Genomic DNA, 16,704 nt, shown 5'->3' with positions numbered 1-16,704 from the left:
CATCGGGGAAAGCAGAGACCAGGGTGGAGGAGATCTGCATTTCCAATGCAAATAGTAAATATAATCATCAGCAGGGCCCATAAGCAGAGTAAAAGCCCTGCCCAGAGAGTCAGATCAGCGCTGGAGCAGCCTGTGTTAGGACTAGCCATGGGTTCCCTCCAGCCCTTAGGTGTACATGGACCAGACAGCAGTTGACAACCCAAATAAGAGCTGGGAACAGAGATAGGTACAAGAACCTCCCAAGGAGAAACCAGGCTCACAGCAGTTTGTAAGAGGAGCTGCACTTGGACTTATGATCCACCAAATAAATGAGTAATGTGGCAGTGTAGATAAGACATGGAGGTTGAATACAAAAGCAGCAGCAGGACCTCAGATGGGCGGTAAAATAGGAAGGAAACTAACAGCTATGCTGAACTCTGGCATTTCTCTTGATAGTTGCTGGGAGGTGGCCAGACAGTGAGAGGAGAAACCCTCCCCGCTGTACCTCGCCTCAGGAACACTCTTCTCAGTGTGGGCACTTGGGAGCCTTCCGTGAAGATGGGTTCAGTTCAGGGCTGGGCCATCTCAGGGCAGACTTCGATTGTCTTGCAACTAACACACAGTTTTCTTAGCCCAAAGAAGGCAGGAACATACTATGCTGTCCCAGTCCAGGAGGGCAAACAAACAAATTAATGCTGGCATCAAGTTCAAGGCCAGACTCACCTGGGGATTTTATGGTTTTCCCTCTGGAAAGTCTTGGGTCATCTGTCTCCTCTGTTGCTTCTTAAGACTGATACAATCTGGACATCTCATCTTTTTGTCAGCATGACTAAAGCCCAGCTGGACTACAGTGGCCAGAGCACTTGGTAAGCTTGTATGAACTGCTAGCTCTGCTGCTGTGAGTGATTTTCAATCCTTGATACAGTTTAGTACAGTAAGGCCTGCTAAAGGAGATTACAGATAGGTATAATACAAGTCAGGGCAGGCTCCAGGTCAGCAGTCCTGCAAAGACCAACTTCAAAGACCAGGTCTCCTCCTGCCCCAAGCACCATCAATACCCAGTCCCATCCCTGAAGTCATACTTCGGAAAACCCATTTTCTGAAGCTGATGCTTTGCACCCTCAGAAGGGACTTCTGCAAGGGGGACAGTTTTGTTTGAATGCTCTGGGATTTCCTGGGACTTTTGCAGACAGCCAGCTGGCACCTCTCCCGAAGCAGCACATGGTTGCTAACGAGAGAACAGGGCCCCCCTAGCTGAGGACCGTTTCTGGTCAACACTCCCTAACACAGCTAAAGACAATGAGGCCGTTCAAGGCTAAATCCCGAGAGCTGCAACCGTCTCCTTTGCCAAGGACATCACTAATTCCTGGTGGTGGCTTGATTCCATAAGCGGCTCAGCAAGGTGACTTTCCAGGTCACCAGCTAATTGCAGGTGAAGTGCCAGTGACTGTCTCCAGCAGGAGTGAAAGTTGGGAGCTCTGGAAAAAGAAAGGGAGTAAAACATGTTTGCTCAGCTCCCTTTAGCTGAGCCAGCTCCTCCCGGGCAGCTAAAGGGAGGTGAGAAAGTGCTGGGTGGCTTGCAAGGCTCTGCGGCTGAGTCCCACCATTTCTGCAGCCTGAGAAATCCTGGTCCATCACTGCTGCTGAGCCAGACAGGGGGACACGCTAAGCCTGGCCCATGGGTGGCCGCTTTAAACCTCCTGGTCCCCCCACAAGCCCTAGCTATTTGTGTGCTGGAGAGGAGGCGGAGGTAGCCAGGAGACTGCTTATTTCCTACACGTCTTCTCCTTTGAGTCTTGCCCATGGCTGGTGGCTTTAAGAGCCAGAACACGGCTAAAACATCTCCTCTCCCGCCCTCCCTGTGACAGGCCCCTCGGCATTCCCCCACTTCTGTGAAACAGTGAGGGGCAAACCGAGCCCTCTGAAACGCAATGACAGAGAAACTGCGGTTAGAAAAAAAAATCCCCCCTCTTCCAGCGCCTGGCGTTCCTGAGGGGAAATCACTGCGGGCTCCCCCCTGCTTACCAGAGTTGGGAGCAGTGAGTAATGCTCGCAGGCTTCCCTGCCCGGCACCACATTCTTTTCTTCAGCATGTAATGGCCCAGAGGAGGAATAAACCGAGCCTTGCTGGAGTAGCCTACAGAGTAGCTGTGCACACCGTGGCCTTGCGCTGGAGAGGCATCAGGAAGGGCTGTGAAAGGCTCAGCCTCATTTTACTGGGAGGGCTGGTTGCCTGGAACAGCAAGTGAAATAGGAAGAAAGGAGAAAAACCACCCTGCAAAGTGTGAACTAATAGAAAGCTTTGCCTGCTACGCTGTGGAGCATGAAAACCAGCCTGGCTTCCCCACGCCCAGTGGCTCTGCAGCAGCCCATCGCTTGCCCTCTGCCTGGGTCTGCACTTTGCCCCACCTGAGCTGCTCTTGGCCCCCAGCGTTTTGCTGCTCTGTGGTTTCTCCCACACTGCCACCACCATCTCTTCTGTTCTTTGTGTCTCAACATATTTTTCCACAGCGATCAGTGACCATTTCAGGGAGGGCTGAAGAAAGGCACCTCATTTCCCTACTGCCATCATGTCTTCTTGCCTTCTGGCCTTTTTCCTGCCCCGCTCCCACCAGCTCCCTCCCTGACATTGCCTCCTCCTCACCCCATTTCCCCAAAACCTCAGGTTATAAGCCCAGTTTGGGCCTTGCTCCAACCTGTTTCACCTCCTCTGTTACAAACTGGTGCTTCCAGTAACTCGTCTGCCCAGCCCAGTGTCTACAGCCCTGCCAAGCTCCTACTGCACCCGGGGCAGCCAGGAGGGAGGCTGGGGAGATGAAGGGCAGAAACCAGCAGGTCCACCCTGAATACAGCATGATGCCGGGGCAGGATCAGGCCAGGCAGAGGATTAAAGAGCCACTGGAGCCTGTTCCCTGCCTTTCATCTGCTGCAAGCATGACACAATCACAGCCATTAGCTCTTCAAAGACAGGCAGGTTGGAGGAGCCTTGGGAAGTCAGCACACCTGTGAGCTAGGCTCCAAGGTCTGGTCTGCCTGAGTTGGCAACAGTGTCACCTAGTTTTGCTCTCCCTGATTGCTGACCTGGCAGCCTGGTCCTGTCTGTCTCCTTCCTTCCACAGCTGGCTCCAGTTCCCAGGGCCCACAGGCTTTGCTTGTGTCTGACAAGATCTCAGCTCCCAGCATGGCTTTGTGAGGGTCCCCGCTGTGGCTGCTCCTTTTCACGAAGCTGGAGAACTTCATCAAAATAGGCTAAGCTTCACAGAAGATTCAGAAGCCCAGAAGATAGGGAGAGAACCAAGAAGCTGTGCAAGCCTCCTTCCTGGCAGAGGCTGGGCTACAGGCAGGTATCTGCACTGCCCACAGCAAGTCCTGGAGCTGTAGGTGTCACTCACCATGCAAGAGCTTCCTCTCTCCCTACACCCTTTTCTCAGCCCCACCCCAGCCATGTGTAACATCCCAGTGGCCCTGCTCTCTGAAGTCAAGTTTTTTCCACTTCACAAGACTTTCTCCTGCCTTTGGAAAGCTGCTCCACCCAGCAAGCTGAACCCAGGCCTCCCTTCCCAGGGCAAACCAGGACCAGACCAGACAAGTTCAGGCACCTGGTGCAGGTAGAAGAGGGGACACTGGCCCATGGGCCATGCAGGGCTGCAGGCTGGCCAAGGAGCCTTGGCTAAGGGAGAAGCCAACTGCTTCAGCACAATGTTCACGGCATCACCACCCAGTTTGCTAGTTGTATCACACTGCTAAGGAGACACCCAGAGCAGCATTTCAGAGCACAGCTCTTCCAGCAGCTCACACACTGCAGTATCTGGAGAGCTCCACAGCTCACAGCAGCCCTGGAGAGCTGCAGGCTTGGCAGGATCAGCTTTTCCCCACTGTATCACCACAAGCCATGCAGCTTGCACACCAGCCAGCCTGCAGCACCAGCATCCACCCCCCATCAGATAGCTGACCCACACAGCCTGGCACAGCTAGATCAGAGCACAGAGCTACAGTCAAGAAAAGGCACAGAAGAAAATGATCAACACCAGTCAAGCCTCTATGGTGTGCACTTTTATTTGAACTGATCTGAAGTCAGTGTACAGGTAGCCCCTCCCTCCCCACATACTGGCACCGCTTCTCCTAGACCCTGCAGGGGAACTGTAAAGCCTTCATTCACATCTATCACTGGGGAAATACAGCCCGCTTGCTTGACAAATCAAAGAGATAAAGGATCAAGTGTGTTTTGTTTTTAAGGCGGAAAAATACAAAAAGACACTTGTTGGGTTACATAATTTACAGACAAGCAGTTAGATAATAACACCAGTAACTGGCATTGGCTCCCTCCGAGCTGGGCTGCTGCCTTCACAGAGGCGAGTAACTTCCTGTAACAATGCATTATAACAATATTTGGAATGACTATTAAAAAAACAAACAAATGTACAATCAAAGTCCTCAGATGCATTGTAGAACTTTGGGGGCGTTCACTCCAACATGTTTAATTTTAAGACCGCTGCTGACACCTTCACCATTCCAGTTTTTTAATCCTGAGTCAAGCGCCAAAAAAAAACAAGTAAAGCCATGCCAATCTCTTCTGTTTTATGCGCATTATGGGTTTTCATTTCATCACAAGGGTGTGGGTGTTGGTAACAGTCCGGTTTAGAAGCATTTGCGGTGGACAATGGAGGGTCCGGATTCATCGTACTCCTGCTTGCTGATCCACATCTGCTGGAAGGTGGACAGGGAGGCCAGGATGGAGCCTCCGATCCAGACAGAGTACTTGCGCTCAGGTGGGGCAATGATCTGCAGGGAAGAGGAGGAATCAGTCAGATGCACAGTGTCAATACGCTCCCTGCCCACGCATGGCCCTGCAAGACGGAGCTGCCTAATTCCCATATCTAGCCTTGGCATAGATACCATGAAGACCAAACAGGCTTAAGACACAGCCTCACACACCCACCTTCCTCCCGCCTTTGCGGCCTGTATTTACGCTAATCCCATTATTCATACAGTTGGGTGGGTGCAGCCTTGTCCAGAGCAAGGCCATTAAGGCTGCACCAGACATAGCAGTACGGTTTCTATCTTCTCTAGTAGTTTAGCTTCCCCTCCCTCTACACGCTCTGCATTTCAGCATTAACAGGGATGCTGAGAGGTTCCCCCGACTCCATCCTACCTTGATTTTCATTGTGCTGGGTGCCAGAGCTGTGATCTCCTTCTGCATCCTGTCAGCAATGCCAGGGTACATTGTGGTACCACCAGACAGCACTGTGTTGGCATACAGGTCCTTACGGATATCCACATCGCACTTCATGATAGAGTTGAAGGTAGTTTCATGGATACCACAGGACTCCATACCTGTGAGGAAGAAGCCGTCTCAAGTCAGCCAGGGCTCAGACACAGCCGAGGAAGCCTGAGGAGCTACTATGGGCAGCCAAGAGACCAGAAGCCCCTTCACTGGGAAGGCACTACAACACCATGGCCCTGACAGGCTCAGCCTCCTGTCCCACTGTCCCAAGTCCCTCAAACAAGCAGCTTTAGAGGCTGTGTGGAAAGCAAGGCTAACTGGTGGGACAGCACAGACCTTGCTGTGGACCAGAATAATATGGTAACTGGCTGCCATGGTCTCCAGGTGCCCCTTTACAGTCAGGAACATCGAGGGGGACACAGGGTATTCTAAAAGAGTTGGACTTACCCAAGAAAGATGGCTGGAAGAGGGCCTCAGGGCACCTGAACCTCTCATTGCCAATGGTGATGACCTGGCCATCAGGGAGTTCATAGCTCTTCTCCAGGGAAGAGCTAGAGGCAGCTGTGGCCATCTCCTGCTCAAAATCCAGGGCAACATAGCACAGCTTCTCCTTGATGTCACGCACGATTTCTCTCTCAGCTGTGGTGGTGAAGCTGTAGCCTCTCTCTGTCAGGATCTTCATGAGGTAGTCCGTCAGGTCACGGCCAGCCAGATCCAGACGGAGGATGGCATGAGGAAGGGCATAACCTTCATAGATGGGCACAGTGTGGGTAACACCATCACCAGAGTCCATCACAATACCAGTGGTACGACCAGAGGCATACAGGGACAACACAGCCTGGATGGCTACATACATGGCTGGGGTGTTGAAGGTCTCGAACATGATCTAGGGAGAGAAAGAAGAGGTTGAGTCAACAGCACAAAAACTAGTTCTTGCTACAGGTTTACACCAACTCCATGCAAGTGGTTTTACTTTTGCCTCTAGTAAGAGACTTCAATCCCCCTCAAAGTCCATGCTTATCTTGCCTGGTCTCCACCCACACCTGCCAGGTCAGAGCCAGAGCAGGGAAACCACCACAGACCCATCCACATGTCACAGCAAGGAACAAAACAAATGCCAAGTAAACTACAGTACAGTCACTCAAGGTTGGTAAATTGATTAGTGTGTCTAGTCAGAAACAGCAGTTAGACAAGTTGCTAGTTCAGTCTCAGAGAAAGCCAGCTTAGAAGAGCAAACAAAACCTGTCAAGGTCCAGCAAAGAGCAGACTCAGGTCAGGAAAGGAAAACCCTGTAAAGATGGCAAAAAGGGAGAATAGTGGTGAAGGAGGAGAGAGGACAATACAGAAGGAGAGCTGGCCTGCAGCAACATCTGCTGTAGCTCCAAAGCTCCAGAGTTTTGCATACCTGTGTCATCTTCTCTCTGTTGGCTTTGGGGTTCAGGGGAGCCTCTGTGAGCAGCACAGGGTGCTCCTCAGGGGCTACTCTCAGCTCGTTGTAGAAAGTGTGGTGCCAGATCTTCTCCATGTCATCCCAGTTGGTGACAATACCGTGTTCAATGGGGTACTTCAGGGTCAGGATACCTCTTTTGCTCTGGGCTTCATCACCAACATAGCTGTCTTTCTGGCCCATACCCACCATCACACCCTGCACAACAAAAAAAAAGGCAGTAAGCACAGCTGAAGGGCAAGGCCCACTCAGTGGGTAACCTGATTTTCCCCCGAGCCTGGTCTCCAATTACTGTCCCTCTGCTGTCATCACTATCAAGAAAGGCATTCAGCCAACTGCTCCAACACAAACTGCATAAAAGCTCTGCAGGAGGCTGTACTCCCCACCAGTTGTGCTGCAGCACAAAAACCTCTTGTGTTATAATGCCAAATAAAACCGCTTCTTGAAGCTCAGTGCCCCTAGGGGAACCACTTCCACCAAGAACTCCTCTCTCTTGTCCAAAAAGAGGCACCTACCTGATGTCTGGGGCGACCCACGATGGATGGGAAGACAGCACGGGGGGCATCGTCCCCAGCGAAACCGGCCTTGCACATACCGGAACCATTGTCAACGACGAGCGCAGCAATATCATCATCCATGGCTGACTGTGGAAGAAGAGAGAAAGAGACATGAGCACCACCGGTCATGCACCAGCCACCGAGCCCCGTCCCCGCAGCAGCAGGCGGGGAAGGGAAGGCAATGCCGCCAAGGCCTTCCCCACCCATTTCCTTCCTGCCGGCGCAGCACCGCTTCGCCCGGCGCCCGCTAGAGGGTGCGACGCCTTCCAGATTTCGGCGCTGCACGGATTTGGGACAAAGGAAGTCCCTGCGCCCTCTCGCATTATTACCATAAAAGGCAATGGATGGAGCACGCCGCGCCTCACCGGCCTCGCCCGCCGCCAGCTTTCGGGGGGACGCTGACAGCCACTCCCCCGGCTGCCACGCCCCAGCACCCCGCCGTGTGCCAGCCAGCAGGGCTCGACGCCTCGCCGGGCTCCGCACCTCTGCGCGGCCCCTGCGGGTCATGCACGATGCTCGCCCCGGTGCAGAGCAGCTCGGCGAGCCGGAGCCACGCCGAAAGCGCTCCTGCAGCCTCAGAGTGCCACTGCCAGGAGCTGCAGTGGGGCGAGCAGTAGCCACCTCGCCCAGCCCGCTAGCCAAGCGTGACCGGGGCTCTGCCCCATCAAACAGCAGCAGCACGGGTGGGATTCAAGCCAGGGTCTTATGCAATTGCCACCCGCCCCAGGGAGGGCGAGCTCAGCTCCGGCACCTACGACAGCACCGGTTTAATCCGCTAGCAAGGGGGGGGCAGCAGCTGCCGGCACATGTGCCAGCCCCGCACGGGGCAGCCTGGGAAGTGTAGTCGCTGCCCGCAGCGGGCAGCCTGCCTGCAGAAGGGCACCGCTGCTGCCCGGGCACACTGGGGGGGGGGCTTCTCCTACCCTCACCCCACCCCTTTGCACGCAGCTTTTGTTCCGATGCAGCTCCCTCGCCCTCGGGAGGGGGTGCCGCCTCCCTTCCCCTGCAAGAAAAAGCCACCGGAGCTGGTTGCACGTCTCCGGGGCGGGAGGGGACGGACCGCGCCCCTCCCCAGCGGGGGACAACGCCCCCAGGCCCAGCCGCGCCGCGGGCCCCCCAAACCCCCCCAGCAGCGGCTGGGGGAGGAGCAGACAAAGCCCCGCGCCCCATTCACACCCCCCCGCCGCTCCCCGGGACACAATAGCCGAGGCGCCCGCTCCACCACAGCCGCCAGCAATCCTCTTAGGAGGCGGATTAACCCCACGGGCGGCAATGGGAAGGGGGGGGCTGACCCCCACACAGACACGCAACCAACACCCCGAAATCCGCGTGAAAGTACCGCCTCTTTTCACTAAAATATTATATGGCACATCGGGCCGGGCTTCCCCCCCCGCCGAAGCAAACAAAGGCTGGCCCCTGGGAACGTGCAGTCCATCTTCTAACAGGCTTAGTTAACTACATACTAATAATAGCAACAATTTAACGGCGAAGAGAAGCACCCCCCTCCCCCCGGTTCCGCTCACCTTCGGGGAGTTACGCGGTCGGAGCCGGGGCGGGCGGCGCGAGGCGGCGGCGGCGCGAGGCGGCGGCGGGAGTGGGGCGCGCGCACGCGGAAGGCAGGCAGAGCTCGCAGCGGCTCCCGCCCGCCGCCCGCCCCGCTTTTTATTGGGCCGCCACCGCCGCCGCCTCGCCATAAAAGGAAACTTTCGGAGCGCGCCGTTCTGATTGGCTGTCGCCGCACCTCCCCGCCTCGAATCGCCACGCCTCCCCGCCCCGCCCCGCCCGCCGCGCGCGGCAGCGCCCCCCCCGCCCTGCAAAGAGAAAAAATATTGGGGGGGGGGGGAAGCAAATGTGGGGGTGGGGTGGGGGGTGCTGTGGGCGCAACCCCCCCCCTCAGTTTCACGCTGCTTTGCTGAGGAAGGGGCTTGTTGCCGCCGTGCTCGGTGTGTGTGTGCATGTGCGTGTTCCCCCCGGGGTTCGCGGTGACGTCCGTCCCCCCCTGCTGTGGTACCGCCGCAGCCCTCACACAAAGCCCGCAGGTGAGGGGGGGGCCCCGGCCCGTCGGCCCCGGGGCCGGAGGGGGTGCCGCGGGCTGCGCCCCCAGGCGAACCCCGGCACCCCCGGCGGGTCCCGGCCTGGCTGCGGGGCCAAGTCCGCTGCTGATGTCAGCAGGCAGCGGTGGCACGGCCCCTGCCAGCCCGCCGCCAGGCCTTCGGCCCTTGAACCTGCCCGGGGAGCGGCGTCGCGGCCGCCTCCGCGCACCGCTAAGGCCGTGTCCCCGCGGTGGCGGCACCTGAGAGGAGGCGCTCCCCCGGCCCCGACTCGGGCGCGGAGCCAGCCGGGGGGCTCAGGTCCTCGTCCCCGGCCCGCCCCGGCCTGGCTGGGGTCGCCGCGGGAGCAGCGATTTGGTCCGATTTGGGCAATACTTGTTTCTGTCCCCTTTGATCCAAAGCTCGCCGGAGTGGGAGATGCAGCCGCTCCTGCCCGGCCTGCCTTTCTGCTATTCCCTCTTTGGTTGTTACGATCAAATACCGGTTGGAAATAAAGGCAAAGGCAGCGTCCGCGGTGACGAGAGGGCTTCGCGTCTCCAGAGCGTTGGGCAAACGCGGGCTGATTGATCGAGTTAATTAAGCAGCCCTGTAAGTAAAGTAGCAGCAGCCACTCGCAATCTGTTGCCGGTTGGAAGCACACAGACTTTGGCGTGGGGACCCTGTGTGTCTAATCTCAGGGTTTGAAATAAGCAATGACAGGGAAAAAAAATAAAATCTGGGGGAAAAAAAAAAAGCTAAAAACGCCTGTTCTGCACAGGACACCCCTTGTCCAGCAGCGCAGGGGTGGGCTGGGGGAGCTGGACCTGCCATTGGGGTCTTGCAGCTCGTGCCAGCAAGCTCTTTGTCACCGGGGAGCTGCGGAGATCGCGGTGAGGATGAGGATGGGGCCTGGAGGATGGGGCTCCCTCCCCGACCTGCCAGCTGCCCTCCCCAGCCTGGGGTCTGGCCGAGGGGGGGACCCAGGAGCTATTCATCCCGTCCGGCGTTGCTCCCTGCTGTGGGACAAACAAAGGAGAACAGCAGAAGGAATCTGCTGCTGAGATGGCGATTTGCAGTTACCTGGGGAGGGGGGCAGCGGGAGGAGCTGAGACACCAGGATGGATGGGGACAGGAGGAGCTGCCCTTTTCCATGGGGTGGCATCCCCTTCCTCAGGAGCACCTTGTTGGGATCTGGCAGAGGTTCTCCAGTGCCCGCCACCACAGCTGCTCCCAGATGGGTGCTTTGGTGGGGATGGCGTGGGGAAGAGAGATGGGAGCCCTGTGGGCTCTGCTAGACCACAGCAGGGCCATGCCTCACGGCACAGAGGTGGCCATGGTGACGGACTTGCCCTGCCAGGGGCTGTGGGACCATGCCATCCCTTCTGCGCTGGAGGTGGCCATGGTGATGGAGCAGAGATGCCCCAGCACATGGGGACTGTCCCCATGGGAAGCCCTCAGTGGAAGGAGACCCAGCCCGGGCGAGCTGGGCTTTCTGCAGGGCCGTGTTGGAGCAGAGCTGCCTTTGCACCATCGTTTCCCTCGGGTGGATCGTGCAAGATCTCTGTATCGCAGCTTCCCTTGCAGTAAAATGGGAGTCATCGCTGTTAATTACCTACCTCACAGGGAATTAATTAATGTTTGCGCTCCAATTTGAAAAGGCTGATTATTAATTAGAAGATTATACGTCAAATAAGGGGAGCCACAAGGCATAGGTACAGCTGGTGGCCCTTGCGGGTGTAAAGTGTGATCTACAAATGCGCTGATAAGGGGTATGCAGAAAACAGCGGGAGGAAAAAGTCCTACGGAGCACCAGGGTGCTGGGTTTTGGATGGGGAACGTCAGCAGAAGGTCAGGAGCGGGTGGGGAGGCCACCATGGCTCATGGGGGTTGTGGCCAGCTGGACGGGGACCTGCATCCCCGGGATGGGATGCTCTGCTCCGCTGCATCCTGGTGAGTCGGTCGGGTGGAGCGGGGCTGGGGAGCCATGGATGCAAGGCAAGCCCATTAGGCAGGGAGGGGAATTACAGGGCAATTAGCGTCTCGTGATTATTGGACTGAATCAGAAAGCAATCAACCCGCCAGCATCCGGCAGGCAGTAATGCTGGCCCCGTGTCTCCTCTCCTGGCTTTTGGGGTGGTGGGATTTGGCCTCGGTGCGGACAGCAGGATGTGGTCCACAGCACACGGCCGGGCGCCACCGCTTCCTCCCAGCCTGAAGATGCTTTGGTAGCGAGGCCACCAGCCATGCACCATGTCGACCGCCCAGACCATGCATGGTGTGACAGACCAAGCTGGCTCTGCTGGCCGTGGCTTGGGGCTCTCCTCCTGTCTCTCCTGGGGTGTTGCAAGAGCTAAGAGGAGAGGAAGAGGAACCGAGCAAAGAGGTCCCTGGCTGTCGTGTTACCCTTGGGCAGACATCACAGGCTCCTGAGTTTCCCTGTTTTGCTTCAGTTCTCCCTGCTTGTCCTTGGCGCTCGGCTCACCCTGGCTCCGGACAAAACTATCCGAGGGAGGATCCTCCTGCCCTTCACTGGCTGATACGGCTGGGCTTTAATTTCTGCACTTGTGGGACAACATGTGAGCTCTCCTTTTCCCTTGCTTCTTCCAGCCCTTCCCCTAGAGCAGAAGCCCTTTGCTCATGTAAGGACGGCATCTGCTGCTCATTTGAGGAGAGGAAAGCTGGGGGGGGGAATAATCCCAGCAGCTTTTGGGGTTGGCTTGAACTTCTGCACATCCCCTTCAGCTCCTCCATCGCTGCCCTCACCATGCGCTTGGGCCTCCACTCTCTCTCTCTTTTGCGGTAGTGACAATGAGAAAAAAGGTGGAAACTTCCAAAACCAGACCAGTTGCTTTAAATCACCCTCCTGCAAAAATCAGAGAGGTTTTTTTGAGCACTGCCTTTCCCCTCCCTTCCCACTCCCCAAGGGGAAGAGGGAAAGCCGCCGGCCACATCCCCTGTTTTGCAGGCATGGGGACCATCCCAGCACCTTCCTCTTTTTCAATTCACTCTTTGCAGCATCCACTCCAACAGGAATTTGCAGGAGGTAAAATCTAAGCAGAAACCCCAGGCCCATGTCCCCATTTGGAGGTGTTTGGGGGCCTCACTGCAGCCCCCACCTCTCCCTTTACAGCGGCAGGTTCAGCGTTAAAACCTGAAGCAAAACAGCCCCTGACATTTTCCTGACTCGTTGCGTTGCATCCCCGACGCTAGCGCATCTCCAGCAAGCCACAGACTCTCCTCTCCCCCTTTAAGCATCACTCCCCACTCTCATACGTCCCTCCCCGAGGTTCCTGCTCCTTTGTATTGATCCTCAAGCTCTCTCTGATTTATCAGTGCCTTTTGCAGAAAGAGATGAAAGCCTTTCCCTCTGCAGACCTCCGTGTGCAAGGGATCGTTCTCCCCCAATATGCTGTGTCTGTGGTGCATCGAGCATCTCCCCCATCCACAATGGAGGTAAATCATTATATTGTATCACGCTGGAAAACTGTATAAATTCACCGCTTTCCATCTTCGGGCCGCCGATAGACATCCTGTGCCAGGTTTTGCCAAAGGTGTTGGAAAGGGCACAGCCCTGCCCAGGTAGTGGAGGTAGTAGAAGGGGACACGTGCCTGGTTTATAGCCTGCCATCCCTGATAACAGGACTTTGCTGGAGGGGCTGAAGCCCTGAGCAGGGTTTTTTTCCCCCCATTTCCCCAGCCGTGCCTGTCCTCGCTGCCTCCAGCCCCATCTCTCTGCGCCCCTGGTACTTGCCCAGCCCCTTCCCTGTGTACCCCCGGGCCGATCCCTGCGCCAACATTTCCAGATCGTGATGCTGGCCCCAGGGTCCCCCAGCCCATGCAGGCAGCAGGAGGCCAGGGCTTTGCTCCCAGCCTCGCAGACAGCCAGGGAAGCAGCTGGACACCACACTGGCCAGGGAACCAGCCAGTGCCGGGGCTGGGCATCCTCTGCCCGGCTCCATCCCGGCCCCCAGCAGCCGTGGGCTCCCTGGGCTGAGCCGGCTTGGCCAGAGCAGAGCAAAGCCCTCCCTTCCCCCACCGGTTAAATGTGCTGCTGGTGCTGTCTTGGTTGACCTTGACAGAAAGAGCCAATGAGGCCCAAGCGTTGAATTGTTTTTGGCCCAAGGTCATTCCCCAGCACAGCACGATTACAAAGGCACAGTCAGACCCCTGGGGTGATGCTAGCCGGGCTCCCAACCTCAGCCCTCCCAGCCACCCCACACATATTTGGGGTCTGCTTCTCCCACAGTGATGGGACAGGTAAAATGGCCTCTTCCCCAGTGAAGAGAGCTTCCCCACAGGGACTGGGAGTGCGGAGCAGCCCTGCCCCTCTGGCCAGACCTGGCGTCAGCTTCAGGGGATATTTCCTCCAGCTAAAAACAGAAGGGGAAGAGAAAAGCTGATTCTCCCTGGACTTTCTCTGCAAGTCTCAGCCCTCTGGCCCTGCTCACCCCACCCACATCACCTCCCAAACACCACTGAATGACCCCTCTGCTGTGATGCAGCCCCGGAGGGGTCTTTTCCACAAAGGATGCTCCTGGGTTTCAGTTACGTGGCCTGGCAAAAGGCTCCCACACATGTTACACAGTGCTGTGCCGAGCCGTATGGTGTATTTTCAACTGCTTCTTAATTACTTTGAGAATTGATTTTTCTCGACTGCTGACGATAAAGGCAGGGAGGCAGCTGGATGGAGTTTTCCGCTCATACCGTACCTAGGAAATGAAACAGATCCTGGGCTACCCAAGCATGCCAGGAAATTCACTTTGATCTCTGCTGGGTTAATGGCACTTTCCATCTGGGGGCTTCGAGCCTTTGACAGAGGTGACCTGACCCACCTTGGAGGGGGAAGGGAAGAGTGCTGCCTTTGTTTTCGGTGTGGGAAATGAGGTGCAGAGAGCAGGGATGCCCATTGCCCCTGCTCGTGAGGGCTGTCCCACCCATGGCAGGTGATGTAAAGCACTTCTGACTCTGCAGGCAATTCTTTGGGTTTGGGGGTGTAATCCCCATTTATCTCCAGCAACGGGGGTCACATTGGCTAGCGGTTAAATGGAAGAGAGGGGTTGGTGACAGCCATGCTGTGCTGCTGTGGCCGGGTCAGCCCTGATCACCCACAGATGGGGACCCCCACCCAGCTCCTCCATCTGCGGGTGCAGGGATGCTCAGGGAATGGGCGGGCAAGGTGGGGTTTGCCTGTTCCTAGAAGGCACCCGCTGGCGCCACCCTGGACCCCGTCCCAGCTCCATCCCTGCCCAGGCTGGCTCCCAGCTCTGTTTGTGCAGCCGGTACTGAGCCCTGACGCAAGCGTCTCACCCCAGGTGGGGAGCTGGCAGTGGAGGAGGGGGTCCTGCTGTGGTCAATGCCCCATCCACTCCCCATGCTCCTCCAGGTTGAAATAAACCCTCAGGGGTGATTCAGCCTGTACAGAGCCTTTTCACCAGAGCCACCAGAAATGAAGCCCAGCTGCCGTGCATCTTCCCCCACCTTGGCTCCCCGACGAAGAGCGGGTGCAGGGGAGGAGGACCCAGGAGGTCTTCACCTGGTGCCAGGCAGACTGGAGTTGCTTCTAGTCCCCATGGCAGGGGTAACGGCGGGGTGATGCCACTCATGACGGGCAGTTGGTGGGGGAAGGAGTGAGCCCGTGTGCTCCGTGGGGTGATGCCACTCCCAAGCAGCCCCTCTGGTGCGGCTCTCATCGAGATCTGCAGCAAACCTGAGTGCAAGCCGGCGAGCTTGCAACGATATCACCCCTCTGATATCATCCACACACAAAATAGGGACAAAAGGAAGCCACCACCACAAAGCCTGTGTGCAGAGGCACCCATCCCTGCTGCATTTTATTACCCTCTCAGCCCATTGCCCCTAAATTTCCATCCCTCACTCAGACAGTATTTCTGTGTGTGCTTTGTTTGGCTCATTTCACACATTCCTGCTGGCAGGAGATAAGATCTCAAGAGAAAGGCAAACAAAAGCCGTGGGTGCCATGTGCTGACTGTCACTCCCCTGAGCATTAAGGTACCTTGCCTGCTCCTCACCAGCTCTGACCTGGGACTAGTAAGGACACCCCCATGTTCATCCCACTGCAGGCTAGTCCATGGGATGGAGATCTGGAAGGAGAAAGTATGATGGGTCTTGGGTGGTTTTGTGACTTGTAAGGTCCCTCCTTTCTCCCAAGAGGACATCAGAGCTCTGCTCTCTCCTGGTGCCAGGGTCCCTTTGCCACCCTTGGGTCCCCTCTCCACTGTCCCATGCAGATGATGTGTGCACGGGTGGGCGTTGAGTCTCTCTGGGGTGGTGGAGGTGTTATCAGCTCTGAGACTATTTGAAAAATGCACTTAAGTCCCATTAAAACCTCGAGGGCTCACCAGTGGCACTCACCAGAGCAACGGCACCACCCTGGGGACTCCCCACCTGCCCTGGCCCAGGCAACCCCCAAGAGACCCCATGCCGGCACATGCAGGATGGTGTATGAACACATCTCTCCTTCCTCCAGCCCCTAATGATAAATGGGGTTGAGACATCCATGTTCCTGATCCCTTCCCTTCCCCACACCAGAGCCAGAGCTGTGCAGGGCTGCAGAGGTGGCTTCCAGAGCTCCTCCATTACTGGAGCACCACAGCCAGCAGAGCAGCAGAGGCAGCCAAGCAGATACAGAGGCCACCATGAGGCTCAGATAGAAAATGGGCTGAGACACAAAGGGTAGCTGTCTCTGCAGCTTTTCGGCCCAAGGAGGAGGCAAGCCAGCAAGCAGAAAACCAGAGAGTGATTTTCCTACAGGGACGTCGCAGGAGACAACCCCAGCCTGGAGGTCCCTTGGTCCCAACACCACTCCCTGTGGCTGTGAGATGGCTGCATGGCACCTTTCACTCTCTGGGAGCCCTTGTTCTTGTTTTGCAAGCGCTCGGGGAGGGGGTGGGGGAACACAAGCAAGAGGAAGACGCAGCAACCAGCTGCGGTGCTGGGAATGAGGAAGCGCTGAACATGGGGCAGCTCTGGCCCCAGCTGAGCCTGGGCTCAGTCCTGGTGACAGCCTGGCAGGGCAGGGGGTGTTCCTGCTTCACCCTGTCATTGCCCAGCTCCAGTCCCTCACTTGGGGCTGGCTCGGTGGGCAGGGGGGCTGCTCAGCCAGCCCCATGGGACTGGAGCCCCCTGCCCTGGCCCTGCAGCTTCTGGGACCGGGAAAGGTTTTCTTCTGCCCATCTAACACAGGGCACATCGCTCTACAGCCAAACCCAGATTGCTTCCCTCGTCTTTTTCCTCTACCATGGAGGTCAGCGAAAGGAGGAGATGTGGGAAGGAGGGAGGTCAGGATGGCGAGAGTCCCCCCTCCTCACTCACAAGCACCCACCCCTCTTGGGGCACCTATTTTAACTAGCACAGAGTGGCCGGTGGGACCGACCTACCCAGCAGCTCTCACCACAGCTGCCGGCCTGGGGAAATAAGCCTTAAATGGCAAAACCTGGCCCTGCCTCT

The 16,704-nt window shown here is 56.9% G+C and overlaps 1 protein-coding gene across 1 annotated transcript; it reads right to left on the bottom strand.

The window, feature by feature from the left end:
- Nucleotides 1-4,019: 4,019 nt before the first annotated feature.
- ACTB (actin beta) lies at nt 4,020-8,870 on the bottom strand. Its single transcript, XM_064461531.1, has 6 exons — nt 8,731-8,870; nt 7,166-7,294; nt 6,609-6,848; nt 5,651-6,089; nt 5,132-5,313; nt 4,020-4,761 (listed from the first exon to the last, which is right to left on the bottom strand). Exons 2-6 carry the CDS (start codon nt 7,286-7,288, stop codon nt 4,618-4,620), a joined length of 1,128 nt encoding a protein of 375 aa, XP_064317601.1. The 5' UTR covers nt 7,289-7,294; nt 8,731-8,870; the 3' UTR covers nt 4,020-4,617.
- Between the last annotated feature and the right edge of the window lie 7,834 nt (nt 8,871-16,704).

This window comes from Phalacrocorax carbo, chromosome 10 (genome assembly GCF_963921805.1).
Source record: "Phalacrocorax carbo chromosome 10, bPhaCar2.1, whole genome shotgun sequence".
NCBI classification, from domain to species: domain Eukaryota; kingdom Metazoa; phylum Chordata; class Aves; order Suliformes; family Phalacrocoracidae; genus Phalacrocorax; species Phalacrocorax carbo.
Note: the sequence above shows the minus strand (reverse complement) of the source record. Positions and strands in the feature narration are given on the sequence as shown.

Excerpts from the sequence above, each read along its gene's own strand:
- ACTB (XM_064461531.1), bottom strand. The coding sequence starts at position 7,288 with ATGGATGATGATATTGCTGCGCTCGTCGTTGACAATGGTTCCGGTATG. Across the intron at positions 6,849-7,165 it reads TGGGTCGCCCCAGACATCAG|GGTGTGATGGTGGGTATGGG; the intron begins GTAGGTGCCTCT and ends TTTGTTGTGCAG. Across the intron at positions 4,762-5,131 it reads CCAGCACAATGAAAATCAAG|ATCATTGCCCCACCTGAGCG; the intron begins GTAGGATGGAGT and ends TCTTCCCTGCAG.